This window comes from Natrix helvetica (genome assembly GCF_964273705.1).
Source record: "Natrix helvetica genome assembly, chromosome: 6".
Taxonomy (NCBI): domain Eukaryota; kingdom Metazoa; phylum Chordata; class Lepidosauria; order Squamata; family Natricidae; genus Natrix; species Natrix helvetica.
Genome location: NC_138553.1, coordinates 31149519 through 31171884, shown reverse-complemented (window position 1 = coordinate 31171884; position 22366 = coordinate 31149519). Strand labels below are relative to the sequence as shown.

The following is a 22366-nucleotide window of genomic DNA, read 5'->3' as shown; positions in this document are numbered from 1 at the left end:
GCAAAAGGTCTGTTTACCTTTCTTATTTAAAACCAAAAATAAAATAAAAATTGGGACACACAGAAGAATTTGTCATACTTTTTGCGGGTAATGAACCTGCATATCACTAATAAGACGGCACTCTCTATATCAAAGGCCATTTTGAAGAGGGCAGACTATATAGATCAAATTGGGGTTAACTGTAAGGGTGACAACTTATTATCAATATGCACTGTTTTCTTTATATTTACTTGTATACTTATAAAACTTATCAGTTTTATACTTTTGATATGGTCAGATGATTAAATCAATAAAGTTTCTATTCTATTTTGTTCTGCAGCCATTCGAATGTTACTACGTTCTTCCCATGTTGTATAATAATTATTTTAGTCATCCCCAATGAATGGAAAATCCTCAGTTCCTGATGTCGTAATAGATTCCAAATGTTGGAGACATAGCTAAGCATAATTTATACATCTTCAATTAACTATGATCAATTAAAGCCATAATAACTATCCTATGGATTTCCTTACCATAGTATTTATATACTACGTATCCACTGTGATAGTTGCAGGATAAGTCCAGACAATATGAATTAACATTCCAATTTCTAAATGGCTTCTCTGGCATGAAGAGTCCAGTGATAAAACTGAAAGTGTGGCATAATCTTAACTTTTCCCAACAGCTAACTGTAGTTTAAACAGTGAGAATCTGGAGGGATACCACTATTAGAAATCCTGCAAATAAAAAAGGTAAAAAAAATACAATTCAGTTTATGAATTAAATTCACTTTCATCATTAAATGCTCAAAGAAATGCTGGAGCATCTGTCAACATTCATTTTTGTAAAAATATTGGATTTATCCTTTGAGCAGCTTCCTAGGAATTGTTAGATTGAAGTAAATAAAAGAATCAGAATATTGCCTGAAATATGGTCCACTGTACTTTAGACCCAGTGGATTTGCTCCAATTTATAGAATTATCAGATGGAGCACTAAGCCTATGAATTAGTGAAATGAAATAAGGAGTGCATATTTCTGACTGATTTATTAAATGGAATAGATCAGCACATAGTGGAAATTTATATCCTGCATCTATCTCTTTACTGCATACCACATACTACCACTGGGATAACTTTGGCTTTATTTTCCATATCCTCTCAAGTTTCTCCTTCAGATCCCAGTATTTCTCCAGCTTCTCATATTTCTTCTTCCTGGTGTTGCTGTTACGATCACTATCATGATGTCCGGCCTTCTGTGTGGATTTGGAAGTCCCATAGGAACTTAGCCATGTTTTTCACAATCTTCTGTGGAATCTCCCATCTGCACTAACTCTTACACTATGCAGTTCATGCTATACATATAATTCCAGCTAGTTGTTGTGCCATTGAATGTATGCTATTCCTACCTGCATCTGACACCCTGCCACTATGGTTGGTCTCTCTCTCTCTCTGCATAGTCTGTACCTTGGGTCCTATCTAATACGCTTGCTTCTACAGATCTGGTTCTTAGTGTCTGTTGTTGTGCTACTATGATCAGTGTCTCAGTGCTGGCTTTTAGTCCATCTCTTTTCACCCAATGGTAGAATTTTCCAATGTCTGCTACCTCAGCTATCTGTCAATGTTATATCACGTCTTATATCACGTCTTATCTTGCCATGACACTTTCCCTGTTTGATCTTCCTTCCATGTCTGCTAGTGTCTCAGATATTTTCTCAGCAGTTCATCTTTTGGTGACATATTACTGATATACTCTGGAATGCTCTGGGTTTTGTCCAGGACAGTGGCTTTGACACTCATCTGATTCCATCCTTCCTCTTTTCAGCTGGTGTATAGTTTCTATGTGTTGGACTTGGGATGGTAACCTCCATGCATTATGAGGAGTTTTTGTTTCTTCACATCGGTATCTTCCAATAGGTGTGGATCATGTCTGTGCCAGGTGCTGTCCAGCTCTTCATGTTCTTGACCCTCTGTTGGATGTCTGCTACTGTGATTGTGACTGATTCCCGTTCTGGTAGATTGGTGTGGTCTGCTCTCAGGTCCTGCAGCCACTTTGCACTGATGGTTGTATGTCATCTCTTTCTTCCATATGTTTTTCAGTACTGCTCCATTTTTGTCCTTAGCCTGTAGACAGTGCTTTAGCAATCTCCAGGGCTTCCATTGGAGTCAGGCCTTTGCATGTTTTCAGTAGCCAAGTCTTATCCTTAATCTTCACATTTTTATGTAAACCATTCTTTTTCCCCAAGCTTAATCCCTGGTATTGCCATGGGTTGCTGCCTTTGAACTGTGATGTTGGCGTAAATTACTGCGTATACCATGGTCAGTCAAAATAACTAACAGAAGGGTGTTAAATTGTATAAAACCAGACACATCACCGGAGACTATATCTGATTCACTTTGGCCATGTTATGCATGCAAATTTATTGGAGAAGGCAATGATGTTAGGAATGGTTAATGGATAAAGAAGAGGCAAGCAAAGAAGATGCTGGCTTGATAACATAAAATCTGATGCAAAGTTGAACATATAACAATTGAAGGAAGCTGTGCTTGACTGGATAGCATGGCAAGCACTTGCCTATAAAGTAGCCAAAAGTCAGACAAAACTAAATGATTAAAAACAAAACAAAATTGCCATGTGGAGGAAACAAACATTCTGTCTGAAACCATGAGAAGCTGCTATAAACAAACACTTTATTACCACATATCAGTATTGATGCTGAGTTGGACAGACGAATGGTCTGTCTCAGTTCTACTTCTCAACAATTTTTTGTTGAATGGTGTTGTTGCTTTGGGAAGAGGCTTAAAATGGAAAGGTATTCTACAGTACCACTATACTCCTGTGAAATGTCTCTTGGTATCAAGATTAATAGTATTTGCCCCAGTCCAACTACAGAGATTACTCTGTATGAGACTACATGGAGATTTCATACAAGTGGTGTTGTCATGTAAAATTTTAACAACAAAAAACAATAACACATCAGTGGAAAACTGAAAACAGCTGATCTTTATAGTTGCAGAAATTAGCATTAACAAAATTTGCCAATAGAACCAATGTTGAGACAAGCTATTTAAATTAATTGTGTTTTAATTAATATAATATTGATTTCAATCCTGTGCAATATTTTCTCATTTCCTCCTCCTTCACTTTTCATAGTTAATCATATTTATCACTTATGTGAGTGCCTCATGGTTTCTAGTCACTGTTGTTGACTAATTAAGCATCACTTTAATTGTCATTAATGTCAATATTTACTCAGATAATGTACCGTCTCATAATACTTGAGATGGTGGATTCATTTCTTGTTCTATAAATAAGGATTTAACAATAGCTGCTAGTGTATGAGCTACTTGTATCTTTCTTGGTGATCCAGTATACAGGCTTACTTATTGTAGGTGAATGCACTATGTAAAAGTTTAATAGTTTTCCACTTGAGTGCTCAGATTTTTTTAAAAAATTACCCAAGACTATCAAAAACTATTTGGGAATTGGCAAATCTTCAGATTAGCCACTGCTGTAGTGGTTTCTGTAAGATCATTTGCGCACAAGGAGCTTATAGCATCTTCATTGCATCATCACTGAACTAAATTGATCATTTTGGTGCAATAATTTGGTGTGACTCCAGAAAATTACTTATGCAATTGCAATTTGTTGGACAGAGATTATGGTAGTTTGAGACAACAAGTTGCAGAAGGCTCCTGTAAAAGTTTCTGATCTTTTTATGTGAATAAGTCCTGAGGGGAAAACTCTTGACTATGTAGTAGTTGTGGTGGGGCCAGTCAGTAGTGAGTGATGAATCGAAAAAAGGAGAATTGGTGAGAGTGCAAATGATTTCTTTCAGGCTTCCTTTCTCTGGTTTAACTCCTCCTTTTGAGTCTAAGGCCTATCTCGGGGATTATTTTGCATAACACATTTAGTCTAATATGCAGATTGCAAAGGCATGAATAATTACAACCAGATCTGCCGTAAACAAAATGAATGTCATTAACCTCTCAGTTATACTGATCATTATTACTTTAATATGGATACACTTAGCACCCCAGGTTGAAAAGGATGAATGCTCCAAGGTACTGTAAGTGGATGTAAGCAGAAAAACGTTTATCAGCATCTTAATGAAATTGGCTCAGATTTCTGTATGTCCATATAATTCCAGTCATGTCTTTCATAAATATCTACTTATTATGCCTTGGCAACTAAAATATTTGTTCCAAGGGTAAGATTTTTTTCTTATAAATGTGTCCTCAAGTATAGTCACAGTGTAGCTATCCTTTCTTCTTTTCTGTAATATTTTTCCTATGCTTGTACTGATCCTTTCTTTTTTCTGGGAAAAATTCAGAGCACAATAGAAACTGCAATGAGAAAATTAGGGAATGATATAATGAGAGCTTAGGCAAATTATTCTTTATCCTTCTAAAGGTCTATTCAATTACTTATCTATATGCAAACTATTTCATTAAGAAATTATTAAAGTTTTAGGGTGGCTTTGTTTTACTATCATGATACAAAAACAATGAGATGGAAATTGCTTTTCTAATTTACTTCCATGTGCTTTGGAATATCAGATATACTTTCCTCTTTCTAAATTCAGGTGTATGTTTTTTTTTTTTAAATCTAAAGACATTTACCACATCTTTTACTCTGTAAAACTCTTGCAGGACAAGGCAGAAATACCCAGTGAAGAACTACCCAATTCCTGTCCACTCTGGAGTAACAGTGGGAGCGTAACAAATCTGTTTTTGGTATATTTTCCCTAGATATGTAGCTGACTCAATATCTGAAATTAAATCCAGTGCACAAAATTGCATTAGCCAATGCTAATGCCCTGCTGGTGGAGAAGCTAAATAGCCTCTTCACCCGCTTTGAGGTCAAAAGACAGGTCTGTGGCTGTAGCCCAAAGGTCCTCTAACCTCCAGCCACTCACCCTGGATGAACATCAAGTGAGAGCTTTGCTGAAGGCTGTAAATCCCAACAAAGCTACAGGTCCAGATGGGGTGCTGGGGAAAGTGTTAAAAACATGTGCTGACCAATTAACAGGGGTTCTGACAAGGATTTTTAACATCTCCATGCAACAGGCTAGAGTCCCATCATGCGTGAAAGCAGCCACAATTATGCCAGTTCCAAAGAAAGCAGCCATGAACAGCCTGAATGACTATAGACCCATTGCTCTGATGTCTATAGTGATGAAGTGCTTTGATAGACTGTTCTTACAACACCTCAGGTCCTGTCTTCCACCAAATTTCAATCAACACCAGTTGCTTATAGAAGCAAAAGGTCGACAGGGGATGCCATCACCACTGCTCTACATATTGCACTGAGCCACCTTGAGAAATCTGGGAATTATGTCAGAATGCTTTTTATAGACTATAGCTCGGCCTTTAGCACCATCTTACCAAGCATTTTCTTTTTTTTATTGTCCAAATTTTATTGATTTTACAAATTTTACAGGGAAAAAGGGTTAAAAGGTTATAGAACATTTTGACAGCTACATCGTACGGGGGGGGGGGGGGAGAAGCCCCCCCAAGTCTCACAACTTTTACAGACAAGAATAAAAAATATCAACATTTGCATAAGTATTAGCAGTTTTAAGTTTAACACTAGATCATCAGTATGTTTCAATCATCTTATTTTGTATCACTTCCATAAAGGTACATTATAACAACAATTGCAATAATGTTTCAAATCACTTCTGTGATCTGAGTCTTCTAGTTGCTGCATCCTCCCTCCCGTCCACTGGAAGAGCCTCAGCCACTCCCTCCCTTGTTTCTTGTGTAACATCCCCCATTTCGCCTAAGAGAGCACTGTGTTTTTTAGTGAAAGCCTCCGCTTCCATAACTGTGTTGATTCTAATTCTACTGCCCTCCCAGAAAATCAACATGCCTTCTGGTAACAGCCACCTAAACCAGACCCCATTATTATATAATTTTTTTTTGCTAAGAAGGAATATTTCCTCCTCTTATCTCTTACTTTCTTTGGGATCTGTTTAAGAATGGTTATTTCTTTATCCTTTTATTTTAGTGGTCCTCCCCTTTGAGCTCCTAGAACCTCATCTCTTGTGGTCTTTCTAAGAAATTTGACATGAACTTCCCTTGGAACATTATGCGTTCTTGCATAGGCTGAATTAATCCTATAAATCAGGTCAATATCCCACCAGAGCTGTTGTTTATCTCTATTAATGTATTCTGCTAGTATTGTGGTCATAATCTCCTTAAGATCTTCATTCTCAACTTCTGGCAAATTTTGGAACCTAAGGAAAAAAGACATCCTTTCAAATTCCATTTTTATCATGTGATTTTCAAATTCTGCATTCCCCCTTTGGATTGTCTTCACCTCGTCTCTCATCCCAACCGCACCCTCCCCCAGTACACCTATCCTCTGTTCATTCTGTATGGTTTGTTGTTTCGTCTTTCTGAGCTGATCATTTAAGTCTTGCAGTTGTTTTTTCATTTCATCCTGTCCCTTTAAGATAGATTGAAGCATCTGGTGAATAGACAAGTCCTTTGCACTCTCTTCAGGGGCTTTAGGTTGTAAAAAAGACCCCAGCTGTGATTGGTGAGCAATGGGGCTTGACGTGGAAGATGTTGGGGCCGATGAGGCCTTGCCAGGCTGTAACTTCTTTGGATCCATCATGAAGCTCAGAGATAGTTATTAGTCTATACAAAGAAATGGTGTCTGTGGGAGAGCACAGCCGGTAGAGATCACCAGGCAAGCAAATCCAAAAGAGAATAAATCCTCTGGTACAAAACTAGAACAGATAGGTGGGTCAAGATATTCCAAATCCAGGGAAAAAGCGTATTTGAAGAGGCTCCTGGAGATCTCTGGGGTGGAAATTAGTTCAAAGCCATAAAGTTTTCCAGGGAGGAGTCTCATTCATAAAGACAAAGAAGAAAGAGGAAGTTGGCCATCTTGGCTCAGCCAGTACAGGTGGTCAAGAAACAACAAGATCAAAGTTCCCACACATAGTTTAGAGAAGAATCAGTTCAACCATCCTTTCTCTCGCAGTTGTAGTCAAAAAAGAAAATTTTTCCCATTATTTAAGGGAAGTGAAAGTAGATTTTAAACTTTCTCTCTCTCCCATAAAAGGGAGAGATTTTCCAAGTGCCGCTTTTCCTCCAATCTTAACTCCTCCAAAGGTGGAAACAAAGTCTCAAAAAAAAACAAACACCTCCTGCAGATCAGTCAATAGAATAAAACAGTAAAAGACCTGGGGAGACCCCTCACCTCACCGCACTTCATCTGTATCTTTCAAATTGGTCATTTCCTTCCAGGCTCCGCTCGGCGAAAGCGCGAGGTGGCATTCCGTGCACCCCCTACGCTTTCCGGCTCCTGGGGCAAAGCTGGAGACCCCCCTGTGGCCGCCACTGTTCCAGGGGGTCCCAGCAAGCCGCCCCTACGGCAGGGTGCCCCTCCAAGGCACCCTGTGCTCCCCCTATACTTCAGGGGAGCCCACCAAAACAGCGAAAAGCTGACGCACGCGTCCCCCGCCTTCGGCTGCTGGAAGTCGTCTCCCTTACCAAGCATTTTCATTGAAAAGCTGACTGACCTGAATTTCCCTCCCCTCACGTTACTGGATCAAAGACTTCCTGACAGATCATCCACAAACTGTAAGGGTTGGGTCCTTTACATCTTCCAAGCTGAAGCTCAGCACAGGCTCCCCTCAGTGCTGTGTGCTCAGCCCCTACTTGTACTCGCTGTATATACATGACTGCATACCCTCTGATCCATCCAACATCATAATAAAGTTTGTAGATGACACAACAGTGCTGGGTCTCATAACTGGAGGGGATGAATCAGCATACAGGGAAGAAGTCCAGAAGGTATCTGCATGGTGCTTAAAAAACAACTTACATCTAAATATTAATAAGACAAAGGAGATGGTGCTAGATTTCCGGAAGCACAGAGAGGAATCTGCCCCACTGTATATCGAGGTGGGCTGTGTGGAGAGGGTTTCCTCTTTTAAATTCTTGGGAGTGCTTATTAGTTAAAATCTCACCTGGAAAAATAACACATCCCTGGTGATTGGCAAGGCCCAACAGAGACTCCATTTCCTTAGGGTCCTGCCAAAAAATCAGGTGGAACAACGGCTGATGACCTCTTTCTATTGGTTCACAATAGAAACTGTCCTCACATATTGCATTATAGTATGGTACACTGGTTTAACTGCTGCGGACAGGAAGGCACTACAGGGAGTGATCAACTTGGCACAAGTAACCATTGGTTACCCTCTAACCCCAATGGATGGCATCGCCAGGTCTTGCTGCTTTAGCAGAGTAGGGAAGATACTCAGAGATGATTCACACCCTGGTCAGTGTCTCTTCACACTTCTACCATCAGGCAGAAGACATCAAATCATAGCCAGCCAAACAAATAGGTTTAAAAATGGTTTCTATCCTTGGGCTGTCAGACTCTGAAACACAACCACAATCACTCCACACACACACGGAAACCTATGACTAGTTTTTTTCTTTTTCTTTCTTTTTCTTGTTTCTTTTCCCCTGATTACTTGCATTGGGATTATTCCTTGTACTATTTATATTGTTTGTATTTGTTGTCATGGATTGCACCAGTGAGGCTAAAACCAATTTCGTTGTATTTATTTTGTACAATGACTATACTATTCAAAAGACTATACTATACAAAGGCTATACTATACAGAAGACTATTGGAAATCCCACATTATAATTCAAAATATATCCCCAAGATCGAAGCATTGCCAGCCTTGTGCGTGGAAGGGTATGTGTTCAAAGCAAATACAGTCAGAATTCCTTGACTCTACAAATCAGAAGTTTTACTCTTACCTCTTTGTGTGTTTTTATGATTACATATGGAACACATGCCCTATTGATGAAAAAGATTGAGATAAGCCCTTCCAACTTTCATTATCTTTTAACATTTTGTCATCTTCACTGAGCAGCTAATAATTCATTTCTCTTCCATTTAATATGAGCATATAATATTCTTAGCATTCATCACAAACCTCTTATCACTGTGAGCATTAGCATTTCTGATACCGTCTCTGCAATTCCTGGCTATCTCTGTACTTCTATCCTCTGTCAAAGAATCACAGAATGCAAAAGGGTTGGAAAGGACTTTGGAAGCTCTTCAAGCACCTGCCCAGTGCAATAAGCCACTACTACAGCATTCCTAAGAAATGTCTATCTAGCCTCCATTTTAAAAAATCAAGCAAAGGAGCATTTACCATCAGCAGCACATAGAATATTATGGAGGGAACAAATCATTGAATGGCATTTTGAACTGAACACCTCTCTGAAATATTTTGAATGAAGAAGCAATACAAGTTTAAAAGAAGAAATATACTCTGTTCCATCTGAGGAGAGTAGGCAGGAAGATTTGCATATATCTTTCTTAGGTCATAATTCCCACTGCAACTCATAAAAAATAGCTACTTGGCTTCTGGTGGTAAATGAACATATGAATCTCCCAATGTTGCAAATATTCCACTTTCATGAATAATAAGAAAATTTTAGGGCAATACTACCCAATCCTATGTTTCATTTGCAGAAAAGCACATTGGAGGTTTACTGTGATTTTACAATAGTAAATTTATATACTTGAAAATAAAGCTTAAAGCAACAGGCATGTCTACTTCAATGAAATGGCAATTCTCAATTGTTCTGCCCAAAGAGAAGTACTTTTTCTCCAAGCAGGTTGCTTATTTAAGTAGGCTGTTATTACCAGTAACTGTGTTTTCAGCTCTGAGATAGTCAGTCCATCCTAACTTTTAACACCAATCTTTCCCAAATGTTAGTCTTTTATTAGCCCATGTGTTTTTATCAGATAGCATTTAAACTGTAACTTGAAAATAGAACATTGACATTTCTAGTTCTACTTCCAAGTCTTAAATCAGTTTGTCCTTTTCCATTTTCAATACTTTTTGTTCAGATGGGTTAACTTATGCTCCTGTCATCCTCACTGAGGTTTGCCTTTGTGCTTTTAGTGTCTCCTTTAAGAAATTCCCATTTGTCTTGGGCTTCTTTTCCTATTAGGTTCTTCTGTCCTGGCATCTCAATTATCATTGCTATGGGTTCATTAAAATGCTGTTTCTGGAATCTAAGTTGCATATTTACTTAAAATACTAAGTTTTATTTTTCAAAAACCAAGAGTCTGAGCATTACATGGCTCCTTATTGTTCTTATTGCTTCCATTTACCTAAGTAATATCAAGTCAAGAATAGATTATTTTCTGGTGCCTGCCTTTTTTCTGGAGACAGTGTCACCAAGCAAGCCAGGAATTTCCTAGTAAGTCCATGTTTACTAGAGTATCTTCCAACAGATATCAGGCTCATTAAAATCCCCTATTACAGTTATTTCATCTCTTTTTAAAGGAACGGTAGTTTGCTTTTGTTTCTTCTTGATTGACTGGACTTGATTTTTACTTAACAGTAAAAATCCTCTTTCTTATTGCTTTTGTCTGTTTTGAAAACTTGCCTCCTTTACAAGATTTGATGTATCCCAAATGACAATGTAGTTAAAAAAGAAATGCTTTCTCATTCTCAGGTAGATGTAATAGGACAGTCCTGTTATAAGAAGCAAAAAATAAATCTTGTAGCAGCACTTTTTACTAACATTTTATGAAAAGGCATAAACTTTTGTGAATTGCAGCTCTATTTATCAGATGCACAAAGTCACTAGACTGATGTAGGATTTAAATTGGGATGAAACTGAGGGGCAAATGGAGGGAAAGACAGGTTGGTTATGCAGATTTAGGCTACATGTGAGACAGATTATAAGAACCAAAGCAATTGACAGTTGGATTGAAAACCTGTTGTATTTGTTGAGACCTTTGATTTTTAACACATTACAGTGGTTAAAAATATAACTTTATCACTTGAACTTTATACCAGCATCCATATGTCAATCTGGAATTATTACATAAAAACTGATATTGACTTCTTCTAGTTTAGTTTTAAAGCAAAAAGTGTAGGTTCTTCAGTTTGATAATCCACTTTATAAATTAAGGTATTTCATTGAGTTTAAATTCCCTAACGACAAACTGTTGATTTTGGGATGGGTGAACTTGATTAATATACACTAAAGGCAAACCAACATTATTTTGCATTGCTCTGTAGGTGATACATCTCTATGCGTTCCATGGCAAATCACTCAGCAGTCCTCTCTCCCCTAACTAAGGCTATGGTTTTTAAGGTAGGAGAAAGGGGGAAAAGGAGGATTACTTGGCCACTTCTTTCATGCTGCAGCAGCAGAAGACTGGGCCCATCAAGGTGTCCTTTCACTGCCTCAGTCACCAGCAGTCTCTCTCCCTTCCTCCTATACTAATACCTCTGGGGAGGGGAAAGCTTCCTCTCACTCCCCCATTCAAAGTACAACTATCTGTGCATAAACACAGTTTCTTTCCTCAGAAAGATCTCCCCAAAAGAATGCACTAAAACATAGGTTATTATTAGATAAATAAATAATAAATAAATATTTATTTCTTAGCCGCACCCTCTCCCGAAGGACTCGGGGCGGCGTACAATGAAACATATGAAATAAATATGTGGACAAAACAAACATATAACAGAGACATATACCGAGACATACACAAGGAGGAGGTCGGCTGATGAATAAAAAACAATTAGAATACAGTGATTAAAAAACCCCTAAATAATTAAATATAATTAAAATACCCAATTAAAAACTCGTCAGGAGCAATATGGTTAGATCAAAGTTGAGCCAGGCCAGCTACTTGGAATAGGTGGGTCTTAAGCTTAATACGAAAGGAGCGGAGGTCAGAGGTATTCCTAATATCCGGAGGGAGGTCATTCCACAGGGCTGGGCCCGCCACAGAGAAGGCTCTACTCCTAGGCGCCGCCCCCCGACACTGTCTAGTGGACGGCACCTGGAGGAGGCCCTCTCTGTGCGAGCGGATTGGTCGCAGGGATGTATGGGGCAGAATACGATGGCAGCAAAGAGTTAAAGAGTTTTCCTGATAGTATATGCCCCCGAGAACTTTGCTTCCAGTGTATGGTATTGCTGCTGAGGAAATGACTGGTTTGGGAGCAAAACAGGGGAGCATATAGAACAGCAGTGATGGCAACATCTCCCTTCCTTCTCCCCCACATCTCTTTCCCCTGCTTCCTTTTATATTCTTCTTCTTACAAATTCCTATTGGGGATCTACGCTTACACTACCATGCCTGAGTTGCAAAAATCTGTATGATGGCTGCAAAAAAGTATAGGAGATTCTCTTTGTTATTACAGAGTAATCGTCTAGATGTTTATAACCCAGATCTCTGTTCCTACCTATGCAATCAGATTTGTTGAATGTGTAGGGGCAGATGGCAAGGGAGCTGCTTTGTAGCAGGCCTCCTATGTTGCAGGTCCCAAGGCGGCTGTTTCTCCCCCTTCTTTTTATTTATGCCTCTAGGATTGCTTCAAAAGCTGTGGTTTACAAAGAGCTGAATTCAGTTTCCCCATAGCTATATGTGTGGTTAAAATGTTTTCTGTACCAGACTGAGTGCTGCTTTTAACACCTGTTGTTTTTCTACTTCAGAAAACTGTTTCAAGCACTGTTTGAAACAATTTGTTGAACAGTTTGCGCTATGGTCTTCATACCAACTTTTGTAACTTCGGATCTTCCTTACAAAGAGTAAAGAGAATTTTAAATATCTCAGTTGTGCAACATTTGAGGCTGTGAGGTTTTTTTTTAATGAAACTTAGGTAATGTTAAATGTAACGCACTTATAAAAGATTGACAATAAATATCATTTTTGACTACAAAAGCAAATCAATGTTTCATTTATTTTTCCATGTACATGTTAAAATGCATACATACATACTGTATCTATGCATGTATCTTTGTAATCGATTTCCAAATGGCTAAAGTGTATATTTTGGGGGCGTATAACTGTATAATCAATCAAGCAACATGCGTACATTAAATTTGTGATAGATTTATTATACATCTAATCTTGTTTTACTTCTTTATACGTAAAGTGTTTCTTAAGAAAAAATGAACATAATAATAATCTTCAGATTTGATGAGAATCCTTAGTTCAGCTGGTCTGTACTAGTTGAAGTTAGGTTACAATAGAGAGAACCTCCTTAAAAATACAGAAATAGGGAGCATTTAAGATTTTTTTCTTGAGAGTTGTGAAGAGCATTGTGCGCTTTTCAATTATTAAATGTGAAATAATAGCTCTTGATTTGATTTGGTTTGATTATGTGTCATATAGCGTGACATATTTTTGACTCTCAGAAATCACACTGATTTTCTCCATGACATTCTATTCCTAATCTAATCTTTCAAGTCTCCCAGTGGTACACTCGTTGAAGCATATTTTTGGCTGTCTTCTTTTATTTCCTTCCACCTTTTCCAGCATTAGAGACTTTTCCAGAGAGTTGGGTCTTCAGTTAAGATGTGAATAGTAGGATGATATGAGCCTGGTGATTTGTACCTTTAGTATCTTCAATACCAGTGTTAAGGGTTGTTGTTTTACCTGTTGGCATTAGTTTGGTCTTCCTTATATTTAATTTTAGTCCTATTTTTGCACTTTGCTCCTTAATTATGTTTACTAAATTTGCAGATACATTGCATTTTAAGCTACCAGAGTAGTGTAATTAGCATAGGGCAGGTTATTAGCTTCTTCTCAGAATATAAAACCATGCTTCTTCAGGTTTCCTTAATATATATTCGGCACATAGGTTGAATAAATAAGGGGAGAGTATGCCACTTCATCTCCTTTGCCAATCGGGAGTCAGTCTGTTTCATCATGTTCTATCTGTCCTGACCTGTATATAACTTTCTCATGAGGACAACCTATTAACCACAGGAACCACCATTAATGTAATAAGCTTAAAATATTTAAAAGACATACATTATCCTAGAACACAACATATTCTGTGGGAATTTTATGAAAATTAGAATGAGAACTGGTTCGAAAAGTTTTCTTACTTTGAAAAAGGAAATTTACTTTGAAAAAGGAGATTATTTTTTTTTAATTTGTTGTGCTATTCCCTTTTTTGAGTGGTGAACTTTAGTTTTGTTTTATCTGTTTAACACAAAGTGTAATTTATTAAATAAAATTTAATAACAAATAAAAATAAAAACTTTCTTACTACTGCTTCTCATTCCAGCATAGTTCTAAAACATTTCATGCTAAATTCTATTGATTTCAGTTTTCATATGCAAGATTGCACAACTAGTTACTCAAAAAATTGCTGCAGATAAGGTTGAGATACCAGAAATTCGTATGTACATGGATTTAATTCAGTCTGTATTTTAAAAGACAAACATCCTCTACTTAAGGAGTTAAGTATTTGTATTTCTTTAGGAGATATTGATTTTTCTGCAGGTAGCAATTCTTTATATCTCATGGAGTGCTTCCTCCAGAAGGTCACTGGAAGAGGGTTTGAAAAGCCCCCAGTATACAAATAATACTCCATTGAATGTATGGCAGGCTGTAATCATTGTGACATATTATAGTGTCACAGTAGAGTCTCATAAAATTCTGGTGGTCTATAGTAGATGAGATCAGGATTACCTGAGAGCAGTTAGAGAGTTTGAGGCTGCAAGATTGACTACCTTTAGTTTCAGCTCATAGAAATGAAATTAATTTGATCTAATTCTAATCAACTATTGCCCGAATACTTCAACTCCTTACAATTGCTTCAGGAAACTAATATAAGATTTATTCTGTCAGCTTTACTCTTGAGAGAAGGAGCAGCAATGACATAAAAATCAAACTTTATACACGGTAGATGATAAAATGATTACTTGTCAACAGTCAATGAAATGCTTGGGGAAACTGAGATGATCTAGCAACTGGCTGTGATATCTAGTTAAGAAATCATTAGAACTATTTTTCTCTATAGTTCAGTTCAGTATTTAAACAGGAATTTTAAAATGAAGTCAAGATAAAGGATATTCTAAAAACATTTAAAATGTACACCTATCAGTGGATAAAAAACTAGGATTTGAAAATAACCAATGCTTACTTTTTAAATTAAATTTGAGTTGGCAAAATTAAACATTTTATTTAGAAAGGGAGGCAATCTAAGAGAAGAATCCTCAAGCAGGAAATTTGTAGTTTAGTTACTCTAAAATATATTTATTTAGAAAATGTATATGGCTGTTCAATTTATGTGAATAATTATGAGTTCCCACCAGTGGTGGGATTCAATTTTTTTTACTATCGGTTCTGTGGGCATGGCTTAGTGGGCGTGGCATGGCATGGCTTGGTGGGCATGGCTTGGTGGGTGTGGCAGGGGGAGGATACTGCAAAATCTCTATTCCCTCCCCACCCTACCCCACCCCACTAACCTGCTTTCCAGGTCCATTCTCCTGTGCAAGGACAACAAAAGAAGACCCAACTCATCAGTTGGGACTCAGGGGGCAACAAATAGATGGGGATGGGGCCAGCCAGAGGTGGTATTTGCTGGTTCTCTGAACTATTCAAAATTTTTGCTACCGGTTCTCCAGAACTGGTCAGAACTGGCTGAACACCACCCCTGGTTCCCACTGGGTCAGGACATCCAAATTTCAGAGGAGAGGCTGTTGCATTTCTGAAGTAACCAAATGTAAGAAAAAACTTTTTGTTTCAAACATATATTTCGCATATGTGGACATTTTTTCAATAAACAATATATTTCATTGATAGGAAATTTATGTCTGAAATAAAGTATCATGTAGGAAAGCTGAAATAGATCTGTAAATGAAACCCTAATATTGATACATTTATACAGTAGGGCAGTTTTTCATTTCCTGTCCATTTGGTTAAATGTTGCAAAATATTTTCTCCTTTGTACACTCTTCCAAACAGCTTTCTAACTCTTGCTAGACTAATTCCCAGTTTTCTTTTGTATAAGGACTTGATCACCTTTAGCGAGGATGAATCCTGTCTCGCGGCTGTGGAGTCAACATTTCCAGCTACTGTCTGTAAAGAGGAATTGACAAAAGGTACAAAGGCACCTGCTAATAATTCCTGGAATACAGGTATGTAGAAAATAAGTTTGTACTAAATCACATATTCAGTAGTAAAGAAGACAATTGGGAGTAAATGATTTATTATCGCATTACATGTATCTCCCATTTTTCCCCTGGAAGCTTTCATGAAATCACTCCCCAGGTTATTCTCTCTGCTGCAACCAAGTGAGATAGGTTTTGTTGAGAGAAATAGCAAGTGAATTTCATGGTTGCATGGAAACTTGAATCTGTTTTTCCCTGATCCCAACTTCACACATAACTACACAGAAAGATATGGTAGGTTCAAACTGTGATAGAGAAAAATGCTTTTACTGTTATATATTTGGCTTTGAGGTTCTACAGTCACTCATGGATAGGAATATTTATATCTGAATCTAAGGAGTCTTGTTGTACTCATCCGAAGGCTAGCAATAGACTGCTTATTTACAGCATACACAAATGACTAATGGAATTTAATGCATGAAAATGTTCTGATGAACATTAGCTTTGCTTGGCACATTCTGTGCTTTCAGAAATGGTTGCCATAGAAACAACAACAAAAACCACGGTACTTCAGCTGTGTGAAGTTATTAATAGGGAAATAAACTGTTGAGAGGGTGAATTCAAAAGAGATAATTTTATTTTCATATCAGATCTTATGTCTAGAAGATAAAGGACATTTGACCGTAGATCTGAACTGGCCATAAAAATAAGTACGTGATCAAAATATATATACAGAAATTAATGTGACATAGAGCATAAATTCATCATTCTGAACATGAACTGGAAATTTTCGTCTCTTCACTGCCGTGAATACAATAGCAAACATTCAAGCAACATACAGTTGAAAAGTAATGGGCTTTATGGCATATTTTTCAGTAGTTATCTTGTCAAAATAATAACCACATACAAATTTGTAGTCTAAATTAATATTGAGTTATTTTAGGACCAGGTCTACTGAAAATTAAGCCAATTTATATTGAAAATGGAATTTGCAGCTGGACTTTGCCTATTCCCACATTTGCAAATGTATCTTTGCATGTTTTGCCTAGTACAAGAGTTTCTAGTGGTTTATCTCTGAAGAGAATTTAGTACACATCTTAGAGAGAAAGTAAGTCATACCAGTATAGTTCTTTTCTAGAATGACAGTATTATTCAGTGTATGGAAAATGTTAAAATAAATCACAAAATTAATGATTAGAAAATTGTAAATTTAATGAATGATGTTTTCTACTTCTATAGACCGTCTGTCTAATAAGGTCTAAAAAAATCCAGGTTGCTATATTCATTTCCATGTACAAAGCTAGTTCTGAATGTAAACCTGCATCTAACAGTAGTACCTATATATTAAATTTCACTGCTAATTGTGCAACCCCTACTTCTTCTTTTCACTAGACTAGACATACCCAATTCCTGCAAACATTCTTCATATGATTTAGTCTTCAGCCCCCGTCGCCCAATCATCTTTGTTGTTCTTTCCTGCACTCTTTCTAGAGTTTTATTTTGTGGTGACCAAAATTGGATGCAATATTCCAAGTGTGGTGTTACCAAGGCATTATAAAGCCAGTAGTATCACTTCTCGTGATCTTGATTTTATCCACCTGTTAATACAGTTGAGGATTGTGTTGGCTTTTTTGACAGCTGCAGCACATTGCTGCCATACATTTAAGTGATTATCCATTAGGACTCCAAGATCCCTCTTGCAGTTACTGCTGTTGAGCCAAGTTTCACTTAGTCCCATGATGGCGAACCTATGGCACGCATGCCCAAAGTGGGCATGGCCTTGCCTGTTTGTCTTCCAGGTTTCTGGCATGCATGCACACATGATGATCTCCTTCGCACACATGGCAATGCTGAAAACTGGTGTGCGCATGCATGCTGGCCAGCTGATTGCTGGGTGCGCATGCATGCCAAAACCCGAAGATTTTACTACTAGTTCTGTGGGGGTAGCTGTGTGGGTGTGGCAGGTGAAGGATACTGTAAAATCTCCATTCCCTCCCCATTCCAGGGGAAGGTTACTGCAAAATCCCCATTTCCTCCTGGTCAGTTGGGACTCGGGAGGCAGAGAATAGATGGGGGCAGGGCCAGTCAGAAGTGGTATTTCTGCTACCGGTTCTCCAGAACTGTTCAGAATCTGCTGAATACCACCTCTGGCTTTAGATCCCTTTTATTAGTCAATTGAATTGAATACTTTATTTGGCCAAGTGTGATTACACATATAAGGAATTTTTCTCCAGTACAAAAAGTACTCAGTGAACATGCAAAGCAACACAATAATCATAATTATGTCATCTTGGTGGACCTAGGAATTGTGTCTTCTCAGTGGCAGCACCTGCCTTGTAGAACAGCATCACCCTGGATATCCAGGCTCTTGTTTTCCAAGACATCTGGACCAGGAAATTAGGCAAACTCTGTTGTTGATGTGCTTTTTTAATTGGTATGTACTATTTACCTTGGGCATTATGGGCTTGCAGCTCTTGAGTTTTTAATTTTTGTACACCACAGATTCACTCCGGTGAGATGGGAAGCCATATAAATTATTTAAATTATACATACATACATACATACATGCATGCATGCATGCATGCATGAATACATACATACATACATACATACATACATACATGCATACATACATACATGCATATATACCAGAGTGGGTTCTGGCTTCTTCTACTGCAGGTTTGCGCTTGATGTGCACTATGCGTGCATGCTCAGAAACAAAAAACAAGATGGCTGATAGAACTGGTTCTGGGGTGTGGCCAGTCGAGTTACTACCTACTCAGCCGAACCGGTACGAACCCACCTCTGATACATACATAAGTTTAAGAGTATAACCTTACTTCATGCAGTTAAATAGGTTGCATATGGAAGATTTTTCAATTGACTTGACAATGCCTTATTTCATCCCTTCCTCACAATCTATAGAGGTGATACAAATAATAACTGAAGAAAGAGTGTAGGATTCATTTTACTTATTTAAAATATTTATATAACTACCCATCTTATATCGAACTCTGGATGATAACCAATCTATAAGGAAAGTACATACTGAACTCTCATCCTATAAATTGTGGTAGTTGGGAGCATCTATTCACTTATAAATATTGTACTCAGAAAGGTCAGGTAATACCAAGGAGCCATTTTTCACATATTCCTCTATGTACCATATGTAATATAAATAAAGCATATATTTACAAAGTAAAATTAAACTTAAAATAAGTATTCCCAACCCTGTGAGCCAATTTTCTCTACTGGCTAAGGTGTTGGACTGGGACTATAGAAACTTTAATTTAGTCCTGTTTTAGGCACCTTGCCAGTTGGTTGACCATTGGGCAGCTAGTCTTAGCACAAACAAGAAGCAACAGAAGCTACCTCTGGAAATGGTTCAAGAAAGCTCTAGATACCTATCCATGAAGTTAAGTCTGATTAGAAGAAAAGGAAATTTGATTCAATATTATTCATATGTTAATTGTTGTCTAAAAACTTCCAAACAAGAAAGAAGCTTTTCTTTTGGTAATGACCAGCATACAATAAGATAAACTATGGTAAAAACAACCAAATGAACAATAAAGATATCTGTATAAATGTGACTAAAGTGAATAAAATATATGAATCATTCTAAATGCAGAGATAGTTTACCCCCTGTGGTGCGCTTCTGGATAATGCATGAACATGAACTGAACAGACTAGCAGTCCTAGGCAGCCAAACAGCTAATGTGTATTAACAATGTAGGCTCTTGGCTAATGTATTACTGCCAGAATAGGCAGCATTTAGAAATGGACATTCTACAATAAATCAGTGTCTAATGTTGAATCATTTGGGAGAGAAATATCATTTTCTGAATGGAGCTCTTTTTGTTGCCTTTTTCAACCTAAAGGCAGACTTCGACTCCATTCTCCAATAAAATGTTTGAAAGAAATTAATTCAACAATATTTTTCCTTGCATCTTTATTTTATTTATTTTATTTTATACACTTTATATCTGTTCATCTTAAATCGAATTCTGGGAAGCTCCCAATCAACAAGTCAAAAGAATATCAATAATAAATTGAAATGATACATTTATATGTTAAAACCATAAACATTTAAAAGATTGGCACCAAAGTCAAACTTCCTTTATTAAATCATCTCATTCACTTCGTTTTATCCCAGTGCTTGGAATAAAAGCCAAGTCTTAATGTTTTTCAGGAGGCTAGGAGAGTAGAGGTCGGCGAAATGTTTAGGGGAAGGGTGGTCCATAGGGCAGGATTTGCCACAGAAAAGCACACAGGATGGTAATGTTTAAAGGTAGGTGCTAGGAACTTGCCTACCCTATTTGATCTGATGGGACAGATAGCTGTCTTAAGAGAGAGGTAGCTCTAGCCATAACTGGACCCTGTGCCATATTTTAAGTCCTGGAACCCTAGGGGGAAAATATTAAGTTGACAGTCAACTCAGTCTTCCGCTCTCCATTCAATATGTTTCAAATAGTTGAAGTGCTCAGACCAGATTTGGCAGCACATGATAAATCATCCTCAAAATGCCAGTCTTCCATATGAGGCTTTTTCTACAGTACGTGTTTGCTCAAATATAGAAGTTGAGTTTGTTTTGTACATCCTTTTAAAGTGCCCTCATTGTACATGCACTGTCAATTAAAGTTAATACACCTGCTCCTTTGTTTGATAAATTCCAATCATGATAAGAAGATTGAGGTGTTCTTATTTAATAACCAATTCACATGTGTTTCAAAGGCAGCAGCATTTTTTATTTATAGTCTTAGCTTATTGAAACTATTTCACCCCTTCTATGCAATGTTAACTTGATAGGGTTTCTCCCTTTTAAATATATGTGAGTAGGTGTGTGCATATACTTGTATCTGTATTAATGGTGCGTGGTATTTTTTGATTCTGTGGTTTGATCTTATACTGCAAGTAAAATCTTCTCACATGTCATGTTTCCTAATGTAATGGTACATGGGAATGACCTTGAGAGACAGAGAAAAAGATGCTGCCTAGTGGATAAATGTGTGTTTGTGTGTGTGTGTTTGTGTGTGTGTGTGAGAGAGAGAGAGAGAGAGGGTGTGTGTGAATGTGTTTGTGTGTGAGCCGGCAGCTGCATAACAGGTAGAGAAATAAAGTCCTTTCTAAATTACTATGCTGTAAAAAAAATTGTGGGAGATTTGTACTTTCAGACTTGCAAGATTCTGTTAATGTAGCCTTACAATAAAGTACAATTAGCTCATCTAGTCTATTTCCTGTCTGGCCTACCTGGGGAGGGTGACGCTTATCACTTTTGAGGATTCTTTTTCTATCTGAAATTTGTACTCTGTAATAGGTTTTGGAATAAAACTGATATACTGATTTCGTGGAAGAAAACCTCTGCTAGATGATTAGCATTTAAATAGGATAGATAGTCTTTAAAGCTGTACTATATTCACTAAATCAGTATACAGTTTAAGCAAGAAAGATTTGAATACAGTATTATTACAGCTCATAATGACAGAAATAGTGTAGTGACAGTGATTGGTTATAAGGCATCACATGAAGCTAGCCTTAAAATAACAAGGTATCTCCAGGTCAAATTCATTTCGAAGTGGCAAAAATTTACAGCAAATCACTGTGAATGATTATAGGACATAATTTATTGTAATAGAGAATTATCTATTTAACTGTAGTCAATGGGCTTTATTTATTTATGTACTGTATATGGAAAGAGGGAGAAAAAATAATAACATTAATTGAGAGAGAGAGAGAGAGAGAGAGAGACTGACTTATACTTTTTTAAAAATGTGGTAGACAAAGTGAAAAAGAATTCCATTAAATTGCCTGAGATATTTTGTAGCTTTTGGAATCTTTAATAAAGCTATTCTGTCAACATTTTGATTTCTTAAATAATTGACCAGTGTGTCAAGATTTTTTTTATAGCTAAAGTCTACAGTCTTTTAGTTCTTAGGCCAGCATCCCACAAACCATAAGAAAGATATGCTTATTCCCCCTGACTTAGAAAAATATCTTAAATTTTGAATGAAAAACCCTGACAGTATAATAGTTTCCTACCTTTTATATTTTTTCTCTGGTAGAAAAATGCATGCATCTATGAACAAGTCAAATATTTTGAATCCACACAAGGGGTTTTCAACTTTTCTGTTCCTTAAATGAAGATTTGATGGTATATTCACCTTTTCCTACAAGTTGCTTGCCTCCTGTTTATATGACCGTTTGCCAATGACATAACAGGATTGGCACTCCTTATGATTTCAATAAAGTAGTAATAGATAGCTAACAAGAGTGATAAAACCATACAGATCATATAGATAACTTAATGATTGGTATATGCCCTTCTATCTTTGAAATAGCAAATAGATTAATTTTTTATAGACTTTAAAACTTGAAGATAAAATAACTGGTTTTTGTCTTTCTTTAAACATGTCTTCAAATTTGCACAATTGCTCTGTTCTAAAATCCAAATTAGTTGGACTGCAATTTCATT

The 22366-nt window shown here is 37.2% G+C and overlaps 1 protein-coding gene across 2 annotated transcripts in view; it reads left to right on the top strand.

Annotated features, from left to right (window-relative positions):
* Nucleotides 1-22366, top strand: part of ENTHD1 (ENTH domain containing 1) — a 38915-nt gene that overhangs the window by 10365 nt on the left and 6184 nt on the right. For both annotated transcript variants that reach the window (XM_081958779.1, XM_081958778.1), the window contains one exon: nucleotides 15798-15924. In XM_081958779.1, coding sequence (XP_081814905.1) covers nucleotides 15798-15924 — 127 coding nt within the window. The remainder of the gene's footprint in view (nucleotides 1-15797; nucleotides 15925-22366) is intronic.